General features: G+C 35.5%; 1 protein-coding gene across 3 annotated transcripts in view; it reads left to right on the top strand.

The window, feature by feature from the left end:
• Positions 1 to 6,321: 6,321 nt before the first annotated feature.
• LOC120077754 (Transducin/WD40 repeat-like superfamily protein) overlaps positions 6,322 to 18,314 on the top strand; it is a 48,859-nt gene continuing 36,866 nt past the window's right edge. Inside the window, exons 1-6 of one of the 3 annotated variants that reach the window (XM_039031753.2) lie at positions 6,322 to 6,748; positions 7,078 to 7,185; positions 7,272 to 7,333; positions 11,391 to 11,657; positions 11,765 to 11,804; positions 11,885 to 12,133. In XM_039031753.2, coding sequence (XP_038887681.2) covers positions 11,441 to 11,657; positions 11,765 to 11,804; positions 11,885 to 12,133 — 506 coding nt within the window. In that variant the 5' untranslated portion in view covers positions 6,322 to 6,748; positions 7,078 to 7,185; positions 7,272 to 7,333; positions 11,391 to 11,440. The remainder of the gene's footprint in view (positions 6,749 to 7,077; positions 7,186 to 7,271; positions 7,334 to 11,390; positions 11,658 to 11,764; positions 11,805 to 11,884; positions 12,134 to 18,314) is intronic. The other 2 variants (XM_039031754.2, XM_039031755.2) reach the window with 2 other exon arrangements.

Here is an 18,314-nt window from a genome sequence, read left to right as displayed (position 1 = left end):
TCATGAGATGAAATATTAAAACTATAAGTTATAAATATAATATGGTAAGTTGGTTATCATATTTATTTATAATAATATTAATTATTTGATAATTATCTCCTTTTCTCTAATAACCAATTGAGTGGGAGGTTATTGGTGGTTTTATGGTAACCGTGAGGTTAAAGGAAAAAGGTTTTCCTAATTTTGGAAGAGTTGCTACTTTCGGAAAGTTACTCACGGAGAAAGCTATCTAGTGAAATTGTTTCACTAAGCGATAGCTATAGAGAGACTAAACGATCGTGCACATTGATTGTACGATAGTTTATTCAACTGATCGTAGATAAATGATCGCGTGGCTCTGTCTATACGATAGATTGCCATCTTCTACACGATCAAGCATATTGTCTATGCGATAGACAACATCCTATCTCCCACTTGCTTGATTTTCTACACGATTGTTGTCTTCCAGTTTCTTCCTCAAGCCAAGTCCATACAGAGCCCACAACTTCTGGATTCTCACCTGAGAATACCAAGGTAACCATTGTGGTGGTGTCCTCACTCAACTCGATTTATTTTAAGGATCTTGAGGTCGTTCGTTGGGTTCGTGATCGTTGTGTTTGTTGTGTTAGTACTGTGCACCGTTGTTGCCGTTCAAAGGTTGTGTTGCTGAACTTGGACGCTTGGAGATTGATCGAAGGAGTTTGAAGAATGTTTCTTCAAAATTATGCAAACTCTATCCCTTGATACTTTTGGTCACATGTTGTAATTTCGTGTTGTGCATGACCTATTAGTTTCCGTTCTTGTACTGTAATTGTTTATATTCAATTTCGAATAGAATTTGGAACGATCTTTCCACTGCTCATGGAAATCCTCATGTCTGATTTCCTTTAAGGGGGACACCCATGGTGCCTCGAGGCCGAGAGTATATCTCACGGTGTGAACTTTTAAGGAGAAACATGTAGAGGATAAAATGAAGTATCATATACTCCATTTTCCTCCCATTGAGTGTTCTACTTAGGGTTAATTAGCTTAGGAAAAATCGGCTACTGATTTTATCTTAGTGTTTGTTTAATTTGCTAAAAAACAACTCTTTTCTTTGATGATTAACAATTTTGATTGAAGTCTCATTAAACTCTTTAATAGACTTCTATCAAACTTGCATGCATGTAATAAATCTATCTAATTCATTTTTCCAGGTAGGTTCCCAGGTAGGGGTGTTACGTTTCCATCGACTTATGTACCCCACTCTAGTCAGAACCCCCCTTAGACAAAAGGTCCCTTATAGATACATTTGTTACATATTTAATTTTTTTTTATTAAGAATCAATTTAATCCTATTAAATCGATTTAAAAGATGAAACTTATATTTCTAATCTCATTAGAAATGTGATCTTAGGTCTATCTTAATCATATTTTAAAAAAGTTTTAAAAAATGATTATAGCCTAAGGTTTGCATGCAACTATTTTTTATTGATTTTAATTCTAATTTCATTTAGTTATAATAATTATAAATAAATGAAACAATTAAAAACCAACTATTGCATGCTAGACACACTTTACTTAATTATAATATTTATAAATTAACCTAAGATAATGTCATGCTTCATGCAATATTCATTCATTACTAATATATATATTTATATAATTAAGTAATGAATTACGCTATAGCATACATTCTATAAACCATTCTACCATATATTATAATACTAATAATTTAAATGATGCATGGATATACTATAATGCATGCACACATATACTATAGCGCTTATATTATATGATGCATGAGCATGCTTTATGTAATTTAAATCATGCATATTCATATATTATAACACTTATAATATAAAATGATGTATGAATATAAATGTATAACCTATGGTGGGTTTTAAAACCATATGACATACATTATGACATATAATATAAAACATACATCGCATGTATATTTATACTAAAAGTTGATGGACCGAGATAGAACCTCTCTAAAAAGAAAAAACAAAATGCTAACTATTACAAAAATTTGAGTCAACCGGTTTAGAACAGGAGAACCGGGTCTTGAACAGCTCGAATCGAACTACCCTTCAAAGAACCACCTTGCAGCTGATCTGTAGCAAACACACCATGCGTCGAGCATCTAAACGATGAGCATGAAAGACTATGTGACCACATAGCTAGTGACTATGCGATAAGCATGAAAGTCTATGCGATCGTGTAGCAAGCAAGCATGCGTTGAGCATCTAAAGAACCGCGCGATGGTGCGTTTGCTAACAATCACGTAGCATTAGTTATGCGATCGTTTAGCAAATGCTACACGATCATGTAGCAAAAGCTACCTGATCGCATAACAAGAGCTACCCGATTGTTTAGCTGTAGCTACACCATCTGGAACCTCTGTTTCGTCTTCTTCATCAAAATAACACTCTGCAACCCTTCTTTGAAGCAACCCGGAACATCACGAGTGACTCAAAACTTACAAATTACAACTCGATTGCAACAATTCATGCCCAAAAATGCAGGGGCATTTACAAAACAAACTTGTTAATTAAAGAAAGCCATAAACAGAGAGTTCTATCTCAAAAACATCCATTAACAAAAACATCCACAACTATTCATCACATAAATAGAATGCAGATAATAAAACCCACCATTACTATAATATGATTGAATACAAAAATGGAATTTGGAATCAGAAACCTACAACCTAGCTCTGATACTAATTGAAGGAACTCTAATGAGAGAACCTTGAGCGGAAGCGGATCGACCAAATTCCATAATTTATTGAATACAAAGTTTTACAGTAAACAAGCAAAAGATATGCATTTAAATCTAAAATACGGCATGTTTTACAAGAAAGGGTTTCAACAAACCTCACATTTGAAGATCTTTTCTTCACGATTTCCCATCGAATGAATCATGAACTTCTTGAAGACCTTCTTCAAGATAAACCTCAAACCAAAATCGGACACTACCACAATGGATACCTTGGTATTCTCAGGGTGAGAACTCAGGAGTGTTGGGCTCTAACTATTTTGGTTAAGAGGGAAAAGTTTAATGTGGAGGAAGAAGATTGAGAACCTTTCACACAAAGCTCAAAGACACATAACACTTCTGTAACCTTTCAATCGTTCAACAGCCTTCAACATAGAAGAAGAAGAAAAACCATTTTTCTTTTTAATCTTTTTACCATAAAAATAACCATCACCCATTAATGTGGGTGAAGAGAAAAGATGGGGAAGGGAGTTGTAACTCCCTTCCTTATTATCAAAATAATAATATTAATATAAATATAAATATGATAACTAACTTATCACATATATTATGTTATATGTTATATCAAATATAAACTATAACCTATAATTTTAATATTGTATCACGCACAATATAAACTATAGTTTCTTTTATCTATTATATGACATTTAATATAAATCATATTTATATTAAATTTTGATAATTGTGAATCACATTTATAGAAAATATATTTGAAACTCATTCAAATATTTATTTCCTTCCATTAAGCTATAATGTATCAAATACATTATGACAATTATATCACATATAATTGAAACAACTTAATTATATCATATATATAATTAAATCCCCTATTAATTTGAACAATTCAGACTAATCCAAAAATTGATTCTTAACTAAATCCTATTGAGCTACCAAGGGACCTCATGGACTTGTAGTTTGAAGCTCCAACGATACATGAATAATTAATTAAACTCTTTAGTTACATTATTCACCATCCGTTAACTATCGGGCACTTCACTAAAGACCGATAGCTGCACTCTTCACACTATAGATATATTTCTGTGTCCATTGGATATAACCAATCAACAGTATGATGACCCTTCACAAATTTCTCGTAAGTAAGCTAGGTTAAATTACCGTTTTGTCCCTGTAATTACATCTAACTTCTTAAGTACCACTGATCCATCTAATGAACAATAGATCATAGTACTACTATGATTAAACCACTCTCGGGCCACGAGAGGGTGTGGCGTCACATTGTTCAAAACCCGGAATCAGCCCTTAAGGGAGCAATTTATCTACTTACCCCTACTTTGGAAAAAGAGTGAATTCCATCTTGTGTAATTGTGTTCCCAACTCCCAAATCAAACGAATTCCCAAAATGGTAGGCTTGTTGAGCCGGTGATCTAGCCACTCTCACCCATACAAATTAAAGGACCGCCCTCATAGGCAGGAGTTCACAATTCACTCAAGATTCTTTTCAATAATGAACAATGATTACTTTGTTTCAATTATGCATTTAAGTTTGCAGTACATTTGGTACAAAATCTTCGTGGTCATATTTTAATCATGCAATCATGAGTTAGTTATTTTGTCTTACATTTTTTTGTACCTCCAAAAAAGAGAGGTTTATATATGAAACACATGAATTTCATCCAAAAGTAATGTTCTTTTTTTTTTTTTTTCCTTTTTGGTCATGTTAACCAAGGTACCTCCCAAAATGATTAAAAAAAAAAATTATGGTTAGCTTTTAGCATAAATTATAATAAAATTAATTTTATATAAATTGGTGAAACATATAGTCTTAATTATATTTTCAAAATATGATATTTCATATGCACAATTATTAGTATTATAAAAGATGGTAGTAGAAAAAGTTACACACGGTCTAAACTAATGTACATTCAATTACAAACTGTTATAATTTGTACTATAATAACCTGCACTCCAAACACATACTATTATAAGATAGTAAAAAAAATAAAACTTACATCAATTCAACTTTGAGGTGAAATTATGCATTGATGTATGAAACTATACAATTTATGTAATCAAGACAAGTCTATGAACCTTAAAAAACTTCCACTGAGCTTAATTGCTTCAAAAAAATCGAAATTCTGAGAATGGGGGAAAATTAAAATTCCCTCATACCGGAATTTCGATCGAAATTTTAAACTATAGTTGTAGGTAGGGATGTCCATTCATGGACTTGCCCCTAATAAGACATGAAATCTCTATTCATGGGGAATGATGGAGGTAGTAAAGAGAGAGAAAAAAATCCTCTCAGTAAAATGGGGAATACATGTTTCGTCTTTGTCCCCACCTTGCCCCGTTTCTCGTGGCTATCTTATTTTACCCCATGTTTGTATATTATTATTGTATATACATAATATTTAAATTTTAAGTTTTATTATTCAATAAATTAGATAATTTTATATGTTTGAGTCATAAAGTTGAATTCTTGAACTATATATAACAAAAATTAAATAATTTAATAGATCAGGTATTCTGTTTATAGTAGACGGTTTAAGAAAATTTTCAAAAAACATAGAATATAATTTATTAGAAAAAACTCAATCTCCATGAGTTCTACGTGGGAAATCCTCACTCTGATCATAAAAGCTTAATGGAGAATTTTTGTCACCACATGCTCGGGAGTGAATACCACCATATGCCATCTAATGTTCAATTCAAATTGCCACATCACCTAGATATCCACTTCCATGCTAGCAAATTTTGACAATTGAAGTGTAATGTTGTCAACAATAATTTGATGACCAGGACTGTCAGGTGTTGGTTTCTAGTTGGTTCACATCTTCATGGTTGACCATACCTTTCCCATTGAATGTTTGATTTGAGAGATTTAAAATGTGTTTGAACTCTTCTTATTGAGCTCTATGCTTTGAATATTTGTAAGCACTAAATCATAAGTTATCCTCCAAACAAATAGTACAATTGGAGCTAACTTTTTTACTCGATAATGGCAAACTAACTCTTAAGTCTTCACATTGTGATTTATAGTTGATTTTTTTTTGTAATTGCATACATGGCAATCCCAACGTATAATAATAGCAAATCTAGCATAATCTAAAACTATTGATAAATATAGTACAATTTTAACCTCAATCAGTACCTATCGTTAACTAAGGTCTATCATTGATAGACTTATCACGATAGATGTTTATCATCGAAGTGCTTATCTAAATATACCTATCCATAATTGAGGTCCATGAGTGATACGTGTCTATAATTAATTGTTTACATCCTCATCTACTACTACTATGTGTTGTTATTGGTATAACGTATGAATAAAATATAAATATGATAAATAAGAATCACATTAGTTCACTTCATTTACTATTAGGTGAATTCTTGTACGTTCATTATTCTGGTTTATAATGGATATATGTTATTTATAAAATAGAAATATTTTCGAGGTCAAAGAATTATTTGGATAAGATAATTCAATTTAGATCAAGCATAATAAAGATCTAAAATTTGAATTTAAAGTGAGGGATTTGGAGGTTTGAAATTTAATTTGGATTTAAATTATTTGGGCTTTAGATGAGTTTAATTTGGATTTTTTGAAGGAAAAGTGGGAAAGAAAAATATATATTAGATATATATGCATTTTCACGATCTCTAAATCTCTCTCTCCCCCTTCTCAAGTCATCAACTCACGCCGATCGTCTTGTCGGAGAGTAGGCGCACGCCGTCCGTCTCGTCAGTCGCCGCTGCTGCCTGAACAGGTCTCTCCGCCATTGCTCGTTAGGTGTTGCCACCGTCGTCCGCGTGTCCAGTGTCGGTCAAGTCGAGTTTGTCCGCGGAGCGAGTCAGATCTCTTTCTTCTCCGTCCGCTCGTGCAACCAGCCCTCATTCACCGCCGATCCGAGTTCCCTTCGAACCCTGACGACGTCTGTCGTCCGCTTAGACCCGCCAAACGTTGACCAACCCTCACAGTTGACGCCGGCAGCCACTGCTCAGTCGTCGCTCACCTTTGCCGTCACCGGATCCATCGATTTGGGTAAGATTTCTGTCGTTTTGGTTTATTTTGGGTTGATTCTTGAATACCCATTTACTTTTGGCATCAATCGGTTGATGCCATTGTGGCTCAGCTTTGGATTCGAGTTTTTGGAGGTGTTGAGGTGCTAGAGAAGTTGGAGTTTGTTTCTGAGAGTTTCGTTAAGTTTTTGTCTTGATGACCCTCTTGTGGATTAATTTCAGTTGTTGAGAAATTTGGGTAAAGTCATTTGGACCAAGCTACACATGGTTAATTTATTTGAGACATTCATAGTGAAGTGTGTATTTGGTTTAAGCTTTAATTATGTAAGCCTAATTTCAATTTATGATTAGGGGGCTTGATTCAATAATTTCACTAAAGATGAAGAGAAATTTGGTTTGCTAATTATCGGGGCTTAAATTGGAGGATTGGAGGTGAATTCGAATCAAGCCACACTTTGGGTAAATTTTTTTAGATGTATTTTGATTAGTTCTATGGTTGGATTTTAAGCCCTAGAGATTTAATCTAAGTTTGGGTTGTGTTCTAGGTTTTATTCAAGAATTCTTGTGGAGATTGTTGCCGTGTTAATATTGTGGGCTTAATTTTACGGTAAGTGCTTTACTATTGGAACTACCTTTGTGCCAGGTAAAATAAATTTAAAATATTATTTATGCTTTTTGCCAAACAGTGTTTAGAAAAGATATATTTTCATTGTTGAAAGGAATTTAATTATGCATGCTATGAGTTTATGAGAAATTATGCCATAAATTCATGAATTTATAAGATGTTATGTTATGGGACTTTTATTGCATGTTTCATGAAAGACCAATTTAGGGACAATTTCCCTCCTACCCATAGTTACGTACACCTCAAATTCAATTATGTGCGCCTTTGATTCCACCGGATTATGTGTACCTTTAGGTCCACCAACTATGTGTGCCTTCAGGTCCACCAAGTAGGCTAATCTTTGACAATATTCTCATCAATCAAGAATGTTTACATTATATTCTTAATAAAAGGTATGGGAATAGGGGACTGATAAGAATATTGTCAGAGATTAGCCTACCTGGCACAAATGCACTATGGGTCTCCCAAATGATCTGAGGCAAAATGATTTTCAGTCTATTGGCGATAATCTTCACAATAACCTTGTAGATGACATTGCACAGACTAATTGGCCAAAAATCTGACGTCGAGGGTTTTTCTTCTTTGGAATTAAGACAATAGTGGAATGGTTTACACGACTAACTGAACTCTTTCTATTAAGGACTTCCAGACAAGCAGCCAACGTTTTGACCTTGATAATATCTCAATACTTTTGATAAAAGGATGCAGGAAACCCATCAAGGCCAGGTGCTGTAGAAGGCCTCATTTGAGACAATGCAACTTTAATTTCCTCCTTAGAATAACCTCTCATAAGAAATGAATTCATCTTGGCCAAAACCTTTTTATGAACAACATCCAAGGCAGGTCGCATGTGCTCAACAGAGGGATTGCAAGAGGTAAATATACTAGAAAAATATTGAACAAACACATGTTCTAGATCTTGATCAGTCGTAACACACCTCCTTGAAATATTGGTGATCCCTTTGATAGTATTTTTCTTCTTTTGAATGGGTGCTTTTTGGTGGAACCACTTAGTATTTCTATCCTCCCACTTCAACCAGTGCTCCTTAGATCTCTGATGCCAATAAATCTCCTCTCGATTAAGAACATCCTCAAGTTTCCTTTCAAGAGCATGAACAACTTGAAAATCGGACCCTTTCCCATTATTCATTACTTTATTAATTTGATCACACAACAAGTAGGCTGCCTGCTGAGAGTAGTTTCTAGGCTTAGTAGAGCACCAAGCCATAGGATTTTTCCTGCAAGATTTTGTAGACATAGCAAGTTGCAAACCAGATTCACTCCCACTCCCACCATTCATCACCCCTTCATTCCAACGGTCTCAGATAATGCTTTCACACTCCACATCAAGCATCCAAGCTTCTTCAAAACGAAAATTTCTAGCCTAACCTCTTCGTTGATGACTATTTGAATCCAATAGCAAGTCAAGGTAGATGGGCCGTGATCAGAACTATTCCATTTGAAATGCCGCACACGACTAGATGAAAATAACCCACTAAACTATTCATTGCCAAGAAACGTGTCCAATCTTTTGAGTATCGGTTGCCTGTTCACCCGTTTCTTTGTCCAAGTAAACTTGCTACCATCAAAACCCAGATTTGGCAGATTGACATCAAACAAAGTCTCCCTTAATCTTATCGTATTAGGCTTATTTCGAGATGCACCTCCCTTTTGTTAGCCCAATGATTTGTTTAAATCGCCCCCAACAATCCACACCGAATCGTCATAGTTATATAGACGACGAATAAGCTCACAGGTAAACTTCTTTAAGCTATTTAGACACCTATAAATCCCAGAACAAGCCTAACCCTCCACCCCTTCCACAACATTCAACCGAAAAACAATTATCAAAATTGAGTCCATATTTAATAGAATCCATTCTGGAACCACATTTTGTTTTCGACAAAAAAAACAAGGGGATTATGATCGATCACTACTTTCTTGAGATCCTTGAACGCTTTCGGGCGCCCCATACCTCGAGTGTTCCAACATATAATTTTCATTGTGACTGGCGGGGTTCACTGAGCCTCCATTGATATATTATTGATCTCCGATACCAGTTGAATTTTCTGCTTTTTTAAATCAAGCCCCAGATCTAGATCAGGACCCTCCTCCACCGAGTACATCTTCCTCTTTCCTTTTATCAGACTAATTTTGGGACTCCACTCACCTTTTTCCCTGGTACCTCTTTTCTCCCATCGAAAGCCACAAATTTAGTGCCCATTTGCTGAGGATCAGGTTGGGATATCTTTTCAAAACCCCATGTTCCTTCTCCACCTGCCTTACCATCTCCAGCCCACCAAGCTCCACTCCCAGTGCCTCCATTTCCACATCTAAACTTGTATTTGATTGGACTATTACACCAAGATTGCCCTTACCCTCCCCTTCAGCACACTCATGGTTAGCTACAATTTCCCCATCCCTTTTTTCTCAACCTGATCTCCCCCACCTTTCACCTCATTTTCCCCATCATGTGGCTTGGAGCCCCTCATCCCCATAGTATTTTTCCACTTCTCTCCCTCAGTACGCTAATGCCTTCCCCATTTCCTTTGTCACCTCTATTCCAACCATAATCAAGCCTGACCTTACTCCTCCCTCTCCTATTCCCCTAAATCTCGTCCTCAGATTTATTTTCTTGAATCCCCTTCCTCATATGGATGATTACCGGATTCACTATTCTTGTTTGAGTTTTCCTCACATTCCCTCAAAGTATGCCCAATAATTCCGCAATTGTAGCAAAAGTCTGGTAATTTTTCATATTTAATCTCACACCAAATTTCACTAGAATTAGTTACCTTGATCTTAATGCCACGTTGTAGAGGTATGGTCATATCCAATCGTATTTTGATATGCATGCATGGGTCGATCCATCCAGTGTGTTGTTCTCTGTCAATTTCATTCACTTCTCCAGTTGAATTTTCTATAAGCGCAACCATCTTTCTCAACATACACCCGAATGGGAGATTCTGTATTTGGATCCACATAGCTGTGTAATTGAAATCAATGGATGTAATATTTTCAGTATCTTGTAAATGCTGCATAATAATAAGACCATTATCAAAAGTCCAAGGTCCATTATTCATAAACCTCAACTTATCCCTCATAGATCTGAATTGGATTACGAAAAGGTTATCTCCAGCCACGTCAAACTTGTCTGCACATGTACCCTCCAAATTGACTCGAGGACCGAACAAAGAGTGTCGACAGTTGCTCGTTTTGTAGACTAACTTTGCCGCCATACACAATTGGAGATCTGCTGGTTGTAAAAAAAGATTAGAATCATCCACAATGATTGTCTTTCTTTCCCTTTCAGTGACCAACAAATCATCACACAAAGTCACCAACTCATCCATATCTTCTGCCACAAGCACTTCGAGATACTCAAAACCCTATAAACTGCCGACCACAACTCTCATCAAAGAAAGAAAACCCTCGCCCAATAGGGAAAACGTTCTAAATTACATTTTTTGTTCCATTTTTAATTTATTTGTTTTTCTTCTTTAACGTTTTTTTTTTATTTCACATTTTTTACTTTTTAAAAATTGATTAATGTATATATGCACATACCATCAATTATATTGGTGACATTTTAAAAAAAAGTTAAAATAGAAATTAACTCACAACTTTTCTGCCACTAACACATAAAGTTCATATTAACTTAAATTGATATACTAAAATAATATTAAATTAATAGACCAAAATGCAGAATTATATTAAATAAAGATAAAAACCATTAGAAATACAATATTCTATGTTATAAACTCAATTTATTTGTTTTAAAAATTAAAAAAATATGTTATATTGTGTATTATAAATTATATGATATTAAAAATAATATGTATATAAAAAAATTAACATAAAACATTCATAAGTCAATTAATAATAGTTTATAATCAACCTAATATTTCGTGGGTAGCTACAACTAGTTTTATAATTTATAAATATAGTATCAAATACATCTAAAACAATTGTTTAAATTAGAAATCAATTTTTGAATTAGTATTATTCACGTAACTTCAATCTCTATATTCAATTTCAGTTGAATTGAAGTAGGATCCGGTCTTATTGAACTGAAGGAAGGAAAGAAAAATGTTGAGGCTAAGAGCATTCCGGCCTTCGAGCGAGAAGATTGTGAAGATACAGATGCATCCGACCCATCCATGGCTTGTTACCGCCGATGCGTCGGATCATGTATCTGTATGGAATTGGGAGCATCGACAGGTCATTTACGAGCTCAAAGCAGGTGGAATTGATCAGAGGCGTCTTGTTGGTGCCAAGTTGGAGAAGCTTGCTGAGGGCGATTTGGGTTCGATCCGTTGTGATTTTCTTCTTAATTGTTTTGTTTTAAATTCTTTTCTGAACATTAATATGAAAAATTTCTGCTGGTTTGTCTCTCTTGAACGTCATTGTTAGATTCGAAGGGGAAGCCGAGTGAAGCTATACGAGGGGGAAGGTGTGAGTCTGGCATCTTCCTATTTTCTTTCGTTTCCATCGGTTTGAAAACTGTCTAATGGGGTGCATTGTTTAATGTAGTGTGAAGCAGGTGAACTTCTATGACGATGATGTACGCTTTTGGCAACTTTGGCGAAACCGTTCTGCAGCTGCTGAAGCTCCTTCAGCTGTCAACCAAGTTACATCAGCATTGAGTACCCCTGCCCCTTCAACAAAAGGGAGACATTTTCTAGTTATCTGTTGTGAAAATAAAGCCATATTCTTGGACTTGGTGACAATGCGTGGTCGTGATGTACCGAAGCAGGATCTTGACAATAAATCGCTTCTCTGGTAAGTTTATCACGTATTTATAGAATTAATTTGTGTTTTGATTGAATGAAATCTCAAATACAGTTTTGAAATCCAAGATTTCTCTGTTCTATTTAGATGTTGTGATTCCTTGATATTGTCCTGCCTTCAAATTAATTGCAAAGAAAGTTTTGAGCTTGAAGTAGCATTACCACAAAATAATTTGACATGGATTAATATTATGGACTACTCTCTAAATGGACCATAAAGGAATTTGGTTATACAAAAATGTACTGTATCACAGTGAAAAATTAAGAAAGCTCTGCAAGGAAATGAATCATTATTTATGATTTTCGAAGCCTGGTACATAAAATAACCATCATTGTTGGCCTAGTGGTAAATAAAGGGCATGAGTTTGATAAAGGGCCAAGAGGGGATGTGTTCAATTCATGGCAGCCACCTACCTAGGATTTAATATCCTACGAGTTTTCTTGATACCCAAATGTTGTAGGGTTAGCAGGTTGAGATTAGTAGAGGTGCGTGTAAGTGGGCCTAGACATTCACGAATATACAAAAAGAAAACGAAAGAAGGGCTAGTACGTAAAATGAAGTTGGTAAGAAGTAGTTTATATGTTATCTACTTTTTCTTTTTGGAACATTTCTCCTCCCGAATATCAAGAAAGGAACTCCATGCTGCAACATGGATGATGCAAGGATTTCAAAAAGAAAAGGAAAAAGAAAGACAAGCAGTTTAGTGATCCAAAACCACAAACCACAAACAAAAAATTCTGATAGCAGCGTAAGTAACACAGTTAAATACATTTGCCATGTTCCTGTAGATAGAAATTGAGGATCTTTATTAAAAATATCAACTATGAAAGATTTGCATTGTAAAAGGAAAATAAAAATTTTCATAAATTTTGGAAACATTTGAATAGCCAAAAGAAAACAACTGAGAATTGGATGAGGTAAAATGCAGTCTACAGAGAGATAAACGTGTTCTTTTACCTAATACAAGCATGCTCTCTCCTCTCTCCTCTAGCCTCTTTCTTCCACAGCGGTAACACCGGCGAATCTCTTTACTTACTCAGGTTATCCCTTAGCTAGACCTTGTTTTTGTTATCATGGAGATCAAAAGTTGCAATATCAATAACCATTTTTGTTGTATTTGGGAAGAGGAGTTTGGTTTTTCTGTGGAAGATTTGAAAAAGAATAAGAAGATTACAGTTAGTCCACATGCTATGCATTGGGTTGAAGGAAAATTGTATGAACTGTTGAAGGATCAATGCATGTTTTCTTCTCTATAAAGAACAAAATGGAGCAAGGAGTTATTCATCTGACCAAGTTTCAATCAAAGGCAGGATGGTTCATGGAGATAGCATTGTTGCTTTCTTTCGGTGGAAGAAGAAACATTCACATACCTTCTGGTTTGAACAATAATGGTTGGAGATCCTTCGCAAAGATGATTATTGCTAGCTTAAATATTGCGAACATTGAAACTCCACCTGATTACAGTATTGAGGATAATGGACTCATATCGGAAGATAAATCTTCTCAACGAACTTATGCAGATGCTGTTGGGCCAAAGGATGATGTCGGAATGAAGCCACATTTTGAAGCCTCAGAGGTATCTGAAGTCCATGCCTCTTTTTGGATTAAAACAAAAAAAAGATATGTTGAATTTGGAATTCAATTCTCTATTAGTAGTAACAAGAAATATTGTGTTTTATTCTTGGTGTGAGGTTAAACATACGTTGGAAGGTGTTTTTTTCCAAAAATCAATTTCCACTAATCCTTTCTTTGATGACAAAGCTCATTCTCGAAGGCAAATGGATGGAATATGAAAGAATGCAGCTTAAGAGTGAACAATAGTCTGAAATTCCACACTCTTCCAAATTTTATCAGATGCTATGGAGGATGGACATCAATTAAAAATCTTCCATTACCTTTTTGGAAGAATTTTGTCTTTGAAGCCATTGGCCAGCACTTGGAAGGACTAGTGGAAGTTTCTTCACAAACTTTGAATTTCTTGGATTGTTCTTCAACTCTCGTAAAGATTGAAAATAATATTTGTGGCTTTATTCCATTATCTTTACCCATTGAAGATTCACTTCTAGGTAAACTCGACATTACTTTTGAAAGTATAGGGCCATTGATCTCAAACTTAAGTGTCCCCTACACTAAAAGATGTTTTTCAGCAATAGACTTTTTGAATTCTTTGGATGTACTTCGCATAAAAAATGCTATGATTGATGAAGGGTTGTTAATGGACATTTTCGAAGAAAATATTAATGATGAGAACAAGGTTCCAAAAGTCATCATTGCAAAGAGAGACAAAGAGACCCGATCAGTGTAATATCTCAAGAAATCGAAAAGGCCATGATGATCAAAATACATAGCTCTATTGCTTTGGAGAGAGAAAAGGTTAGTTCTGGAAATGAGAAGTTAATTGAAAAGGCATCCAAATAATTAATTCCACCTGTTCAGCTGGATATATAATCTGAAGTAGGGATCATGCTGATTCAACTTTTAACTAAATTAATCAAGTCATCTGTTTCCAAAGAGAAAACTCAATCGACGGGGAGAATAAAAAACATGTTATAGAAGAAGGGGAAGGGTCTAACCACCAGAGTAGAGTATCCAGGTAGTTGAAGAGACTTAGAAAGTTCAATTACCACTTGTAGAAGAGGAAGATAGAGGTCAAGATTTTCAGGGAGATCACTTGGACGTTTTGAGTCCCCGTTATTCTCTAAGTACAACACCATATTTCAAGAATCAGAAGTTCAAGCAATCGATTGACGCCTTGATAAATCATTCTTCTAATCCAGATGCTTTAGAAGATACTTGTATTCGTGCACTCGTTCCCCAAGATGTAAGGCCTTCAAGAAAATGACATTCCTTTCCGGTAATTACTCAATCCAACTTCACAATTCTAGGCTCAAAGGTCGTTTTTGTGAAGGGAACATTTGCTCAGGATTATAAGAAGCCAAACACTCAAGAGTCAGATGACGAATTAGATGTAAGCTTTAATAGTGAGGAAATTGACCATGATGAACCTATAATTGTTGAGGAATCCACCCTCGATCATCTGGGGGAGGCATTTAGAACACTTCTTGTTAGCAACAACAAGATCTTGGAAGTGTTTCACACTGATCCCCATCTCAAATTTCATCTAAATTTACATCTTTAGTTGCGGCATGTGGCTTCCAATTGCAGGAAATCTCCAAAGGAGGTGGTTTAAGTATGAAGATTATTTCATGGAACATTAGAGGCCTTAATGGCAAATCCAAGAAGACAACTTTGAAGAATTTTCTACAAAATCAGCATCCAGACTTAGTGTTGATTCAAGAAACTAAAAATAGGAGGTGGATCAGATTTTTATCAAATCAATTTGGATCTCAAATGATCTCGGTTGGACATTTGTTGAAGCTTTTAGCAAATCTGGAGGAATGCTTACAATGTGTGATGAAAGCAAGGTTGCATCGCTGGAATTTCTTAAAGGTGGTTATTGTCTTTTAGTTAAAATCATGACTCAATGTTGGAATATCTGTTGGGTGACGAATGTGTATAGGACCATAGTTTATAGAGGATGAAGATTTCTTTGGCCTGAACTCATATCCTCATATCATTATTGTGTGGAGTCATGGTGCATTGGAGGAGACTTCAATATTACAAGATGGATTCCTGAAAGATCTCCTATTGGGAGCCACTAGAGGTATGGATAAATTTAATTCTTTCATTGAAGAGGTCGGGTTATTGGAGATTTCATTGTTTAATGGTAATTACACTTGGTCAAAGGAGGGAACTTCACAATCACACTCTCTTATTGATAGATTTGATAATTCCAGGGTATGTAGAAAAGCAAGAGTGTTTTCAGATCATTTCCCATTGTTGTGTTAGAGGCTGGAGTAGTTAGTTGGGGACTTTCTCCTTGTAACAATTGGATGCTGATCAAGGGATGCTCACTGATCATCAATGGGGTGCTAGAAGTTGAGTATTCTAATGGCTGTGCTGGTTTCATAATTAATCTAAGGCTGCTAAAGGTGAAAGAGGAGGTGAAAGCATGATTTCCAAATATGTAACAGATCGAAAAAGAAAGGAGAGGGATCTACTCTTGGAGTTGGAACTTTTTGATTCAGAGGCAAAAATGGAAGAATTATCAACCTTAAAGATGGATGTTCGCTTAGCAATTAAAGGTGATCTATTGAATTTATATCTTTTGGAGGAGAGGAACCTAATTCGGAAAAGTAAAATGAATTGGTTGAAATTGGGAGATGAAAATACAAGTTTTTCTCATGGATTTCTTTTCGCCAACGAAGCAAAAATATCAAGTAGTGGGGTTGTTTTGCAGACTTTTTGAGAAATTGAATCAGAAATAGTGAGTTATTTTGCCTCTTTGTACACCAAAATACGAAGACTGAGAACCATCTGATATCTTATGGAAACAAGTTTCAGATGTTCAAAATTCCTCTTTAATATCACCTTTTCGGAGTGAAGAATAAAGCAACTATCAAGGCCCTTGGGAAAAACAAAGCTCTCGACCCTGACGGATTTATAGTGACGTTCTTCATTGAACACTGGTCAAAATTCAAGGATATTTTCTTGAAAATGTTCGATGAATTCTATACGAATGGGAGGCTCAATGCTTGTGTCAAGGAGAATTTTATTTGTCTTATTCCCAAGAAGAAGATTCCTTAAACTTCAAAGATTTTAAATGAAATAAAGGAGAGACCCCAAAGCACCTAAAGGTGATTGGAAAAGATATTTCCTATTGGAAACTAAAAAGGAAAGACTCAAATATTTCCTTTCCAAACAAAATTAAACTTAAAAGATTTTAGACCTATAAGTCTAACTACATTGATGTATAAGATATTATCTAAAGTTCTTGCTGAGAGATTAAGGAAATTACTGCCAAGTCTCATTTCTAATACACAAAGTGCATTCACAGGTGGAAGATAAATCCTAGTTCTAATCCTTATAGCCAATGATGTAGTTGAAGATTATCGGGCTAGGAAACAAAAGGGGTGGATTTTAAAGTTAGATCTTGAGAAGGCCTTCGTTGGAGTTGATTTGGGTTTTCTTGAAAGAGTTCTTACTCTTATGGGTTTTCATTCAATCGAATGAATCATTTGATCGTCATATTGCCAATCGAATGATGGTTTATTGGGAGGACTTTCTTCCCCATCCAATCGAATTTGTAAGTATTATCACCACCTTTGTGAGTCGTTTGATCGTCATATTGCCATGGCCTTCCCAAAAGCACATAGCAAGCGTCTAAGACGTCACAAATTATTTGATCTTTGTAATGGTTTCCTATTGATTAAGGAACCGTACAAATGTGGTTAACCATCATTTCCCCCCTTTTATGATCTAACTTACTTTATAGGGACTGGGATGGTGATCAACCTTGAGTTTAAGAGCCTGAACCAGCTTCTTATACACTCACTGCTGCCACTATCTATGATGATCGTACAAACTTTACCATTTATGGTGCACTAAGTATAGAATAAAACATGTCTTTGTGGGTGAGACTCTGATGTTGGGGTAAGTAGGTGTGTTAAACCACACAAGATAGTTCATCTCCCATGTCCGGTTGTGTAACCTCAAGGTCTTCTTCATGTTCTTCATCTTCCTCTTCCGATTCTTGGTTTTCTTGAATTGTCAAGTTCCTTCTTTGAGGGCAGTCATTTGACAAATGAGCTTATGGCCACACTTGAAACATTTACCAAGATTAGGTCTTTTATATGGATTGGAAGCGGTCGAAGTCATACTCCCCTTTGTCTCTTGTTCGGGCTTTAGAGGACCAAGATCCCTTGTCTTTAAGGTTGAAGGGCTGGCAGCTGTAGTGGATTTTGAAGTCTCTGTGGGTTGTCTTTTCCCTTGAGCGGATGAGTTATCCCAATTGTTCCTTCTTGTTGACCAACGCTTCTACTTTTGAGCTTCATCTTCTTCAATAGTTGAATTAATGGAAACGGCCTCTGACAAAAGAAATTGGATGTAGGTGAAGCTTTTCTTTTATGTCATTGCGAAGCCCTTCAATGTAACGAGCAATTTGCTGATTTTTGCTTTTTGCCAAGTTGTTTCGTGCACTCAGCCTCTGAAACTCTTCAATGTAATCTTCTACATTCCATGTCCGTTGCTAGCAATGTTGAAACTGATTGTATAGCAGTCTTTCATGGTTGATTGGTAGAAACCTTTTCTTCATAAGCCGAAGCATCTTAGG

The sequence above is a fragment of the Benincasa hispida genome, chromosome 5 (genome assembly GCF_027475165.1).
Source record: "Benincasa hispida cultivar pf3 chromosome 5, pf3_genome.v1.1, whole genome shotgun sequence".
NCBI lineage: Eukaryota > Viridiplantae > Streptophyta > Magnoliopsida > Cucurbitales > Cucurbitaceae > Benincasa > Benincasa hispida.
This window is presented reverse-complemented; position numbering and strand designations above follow the sequence as displayed.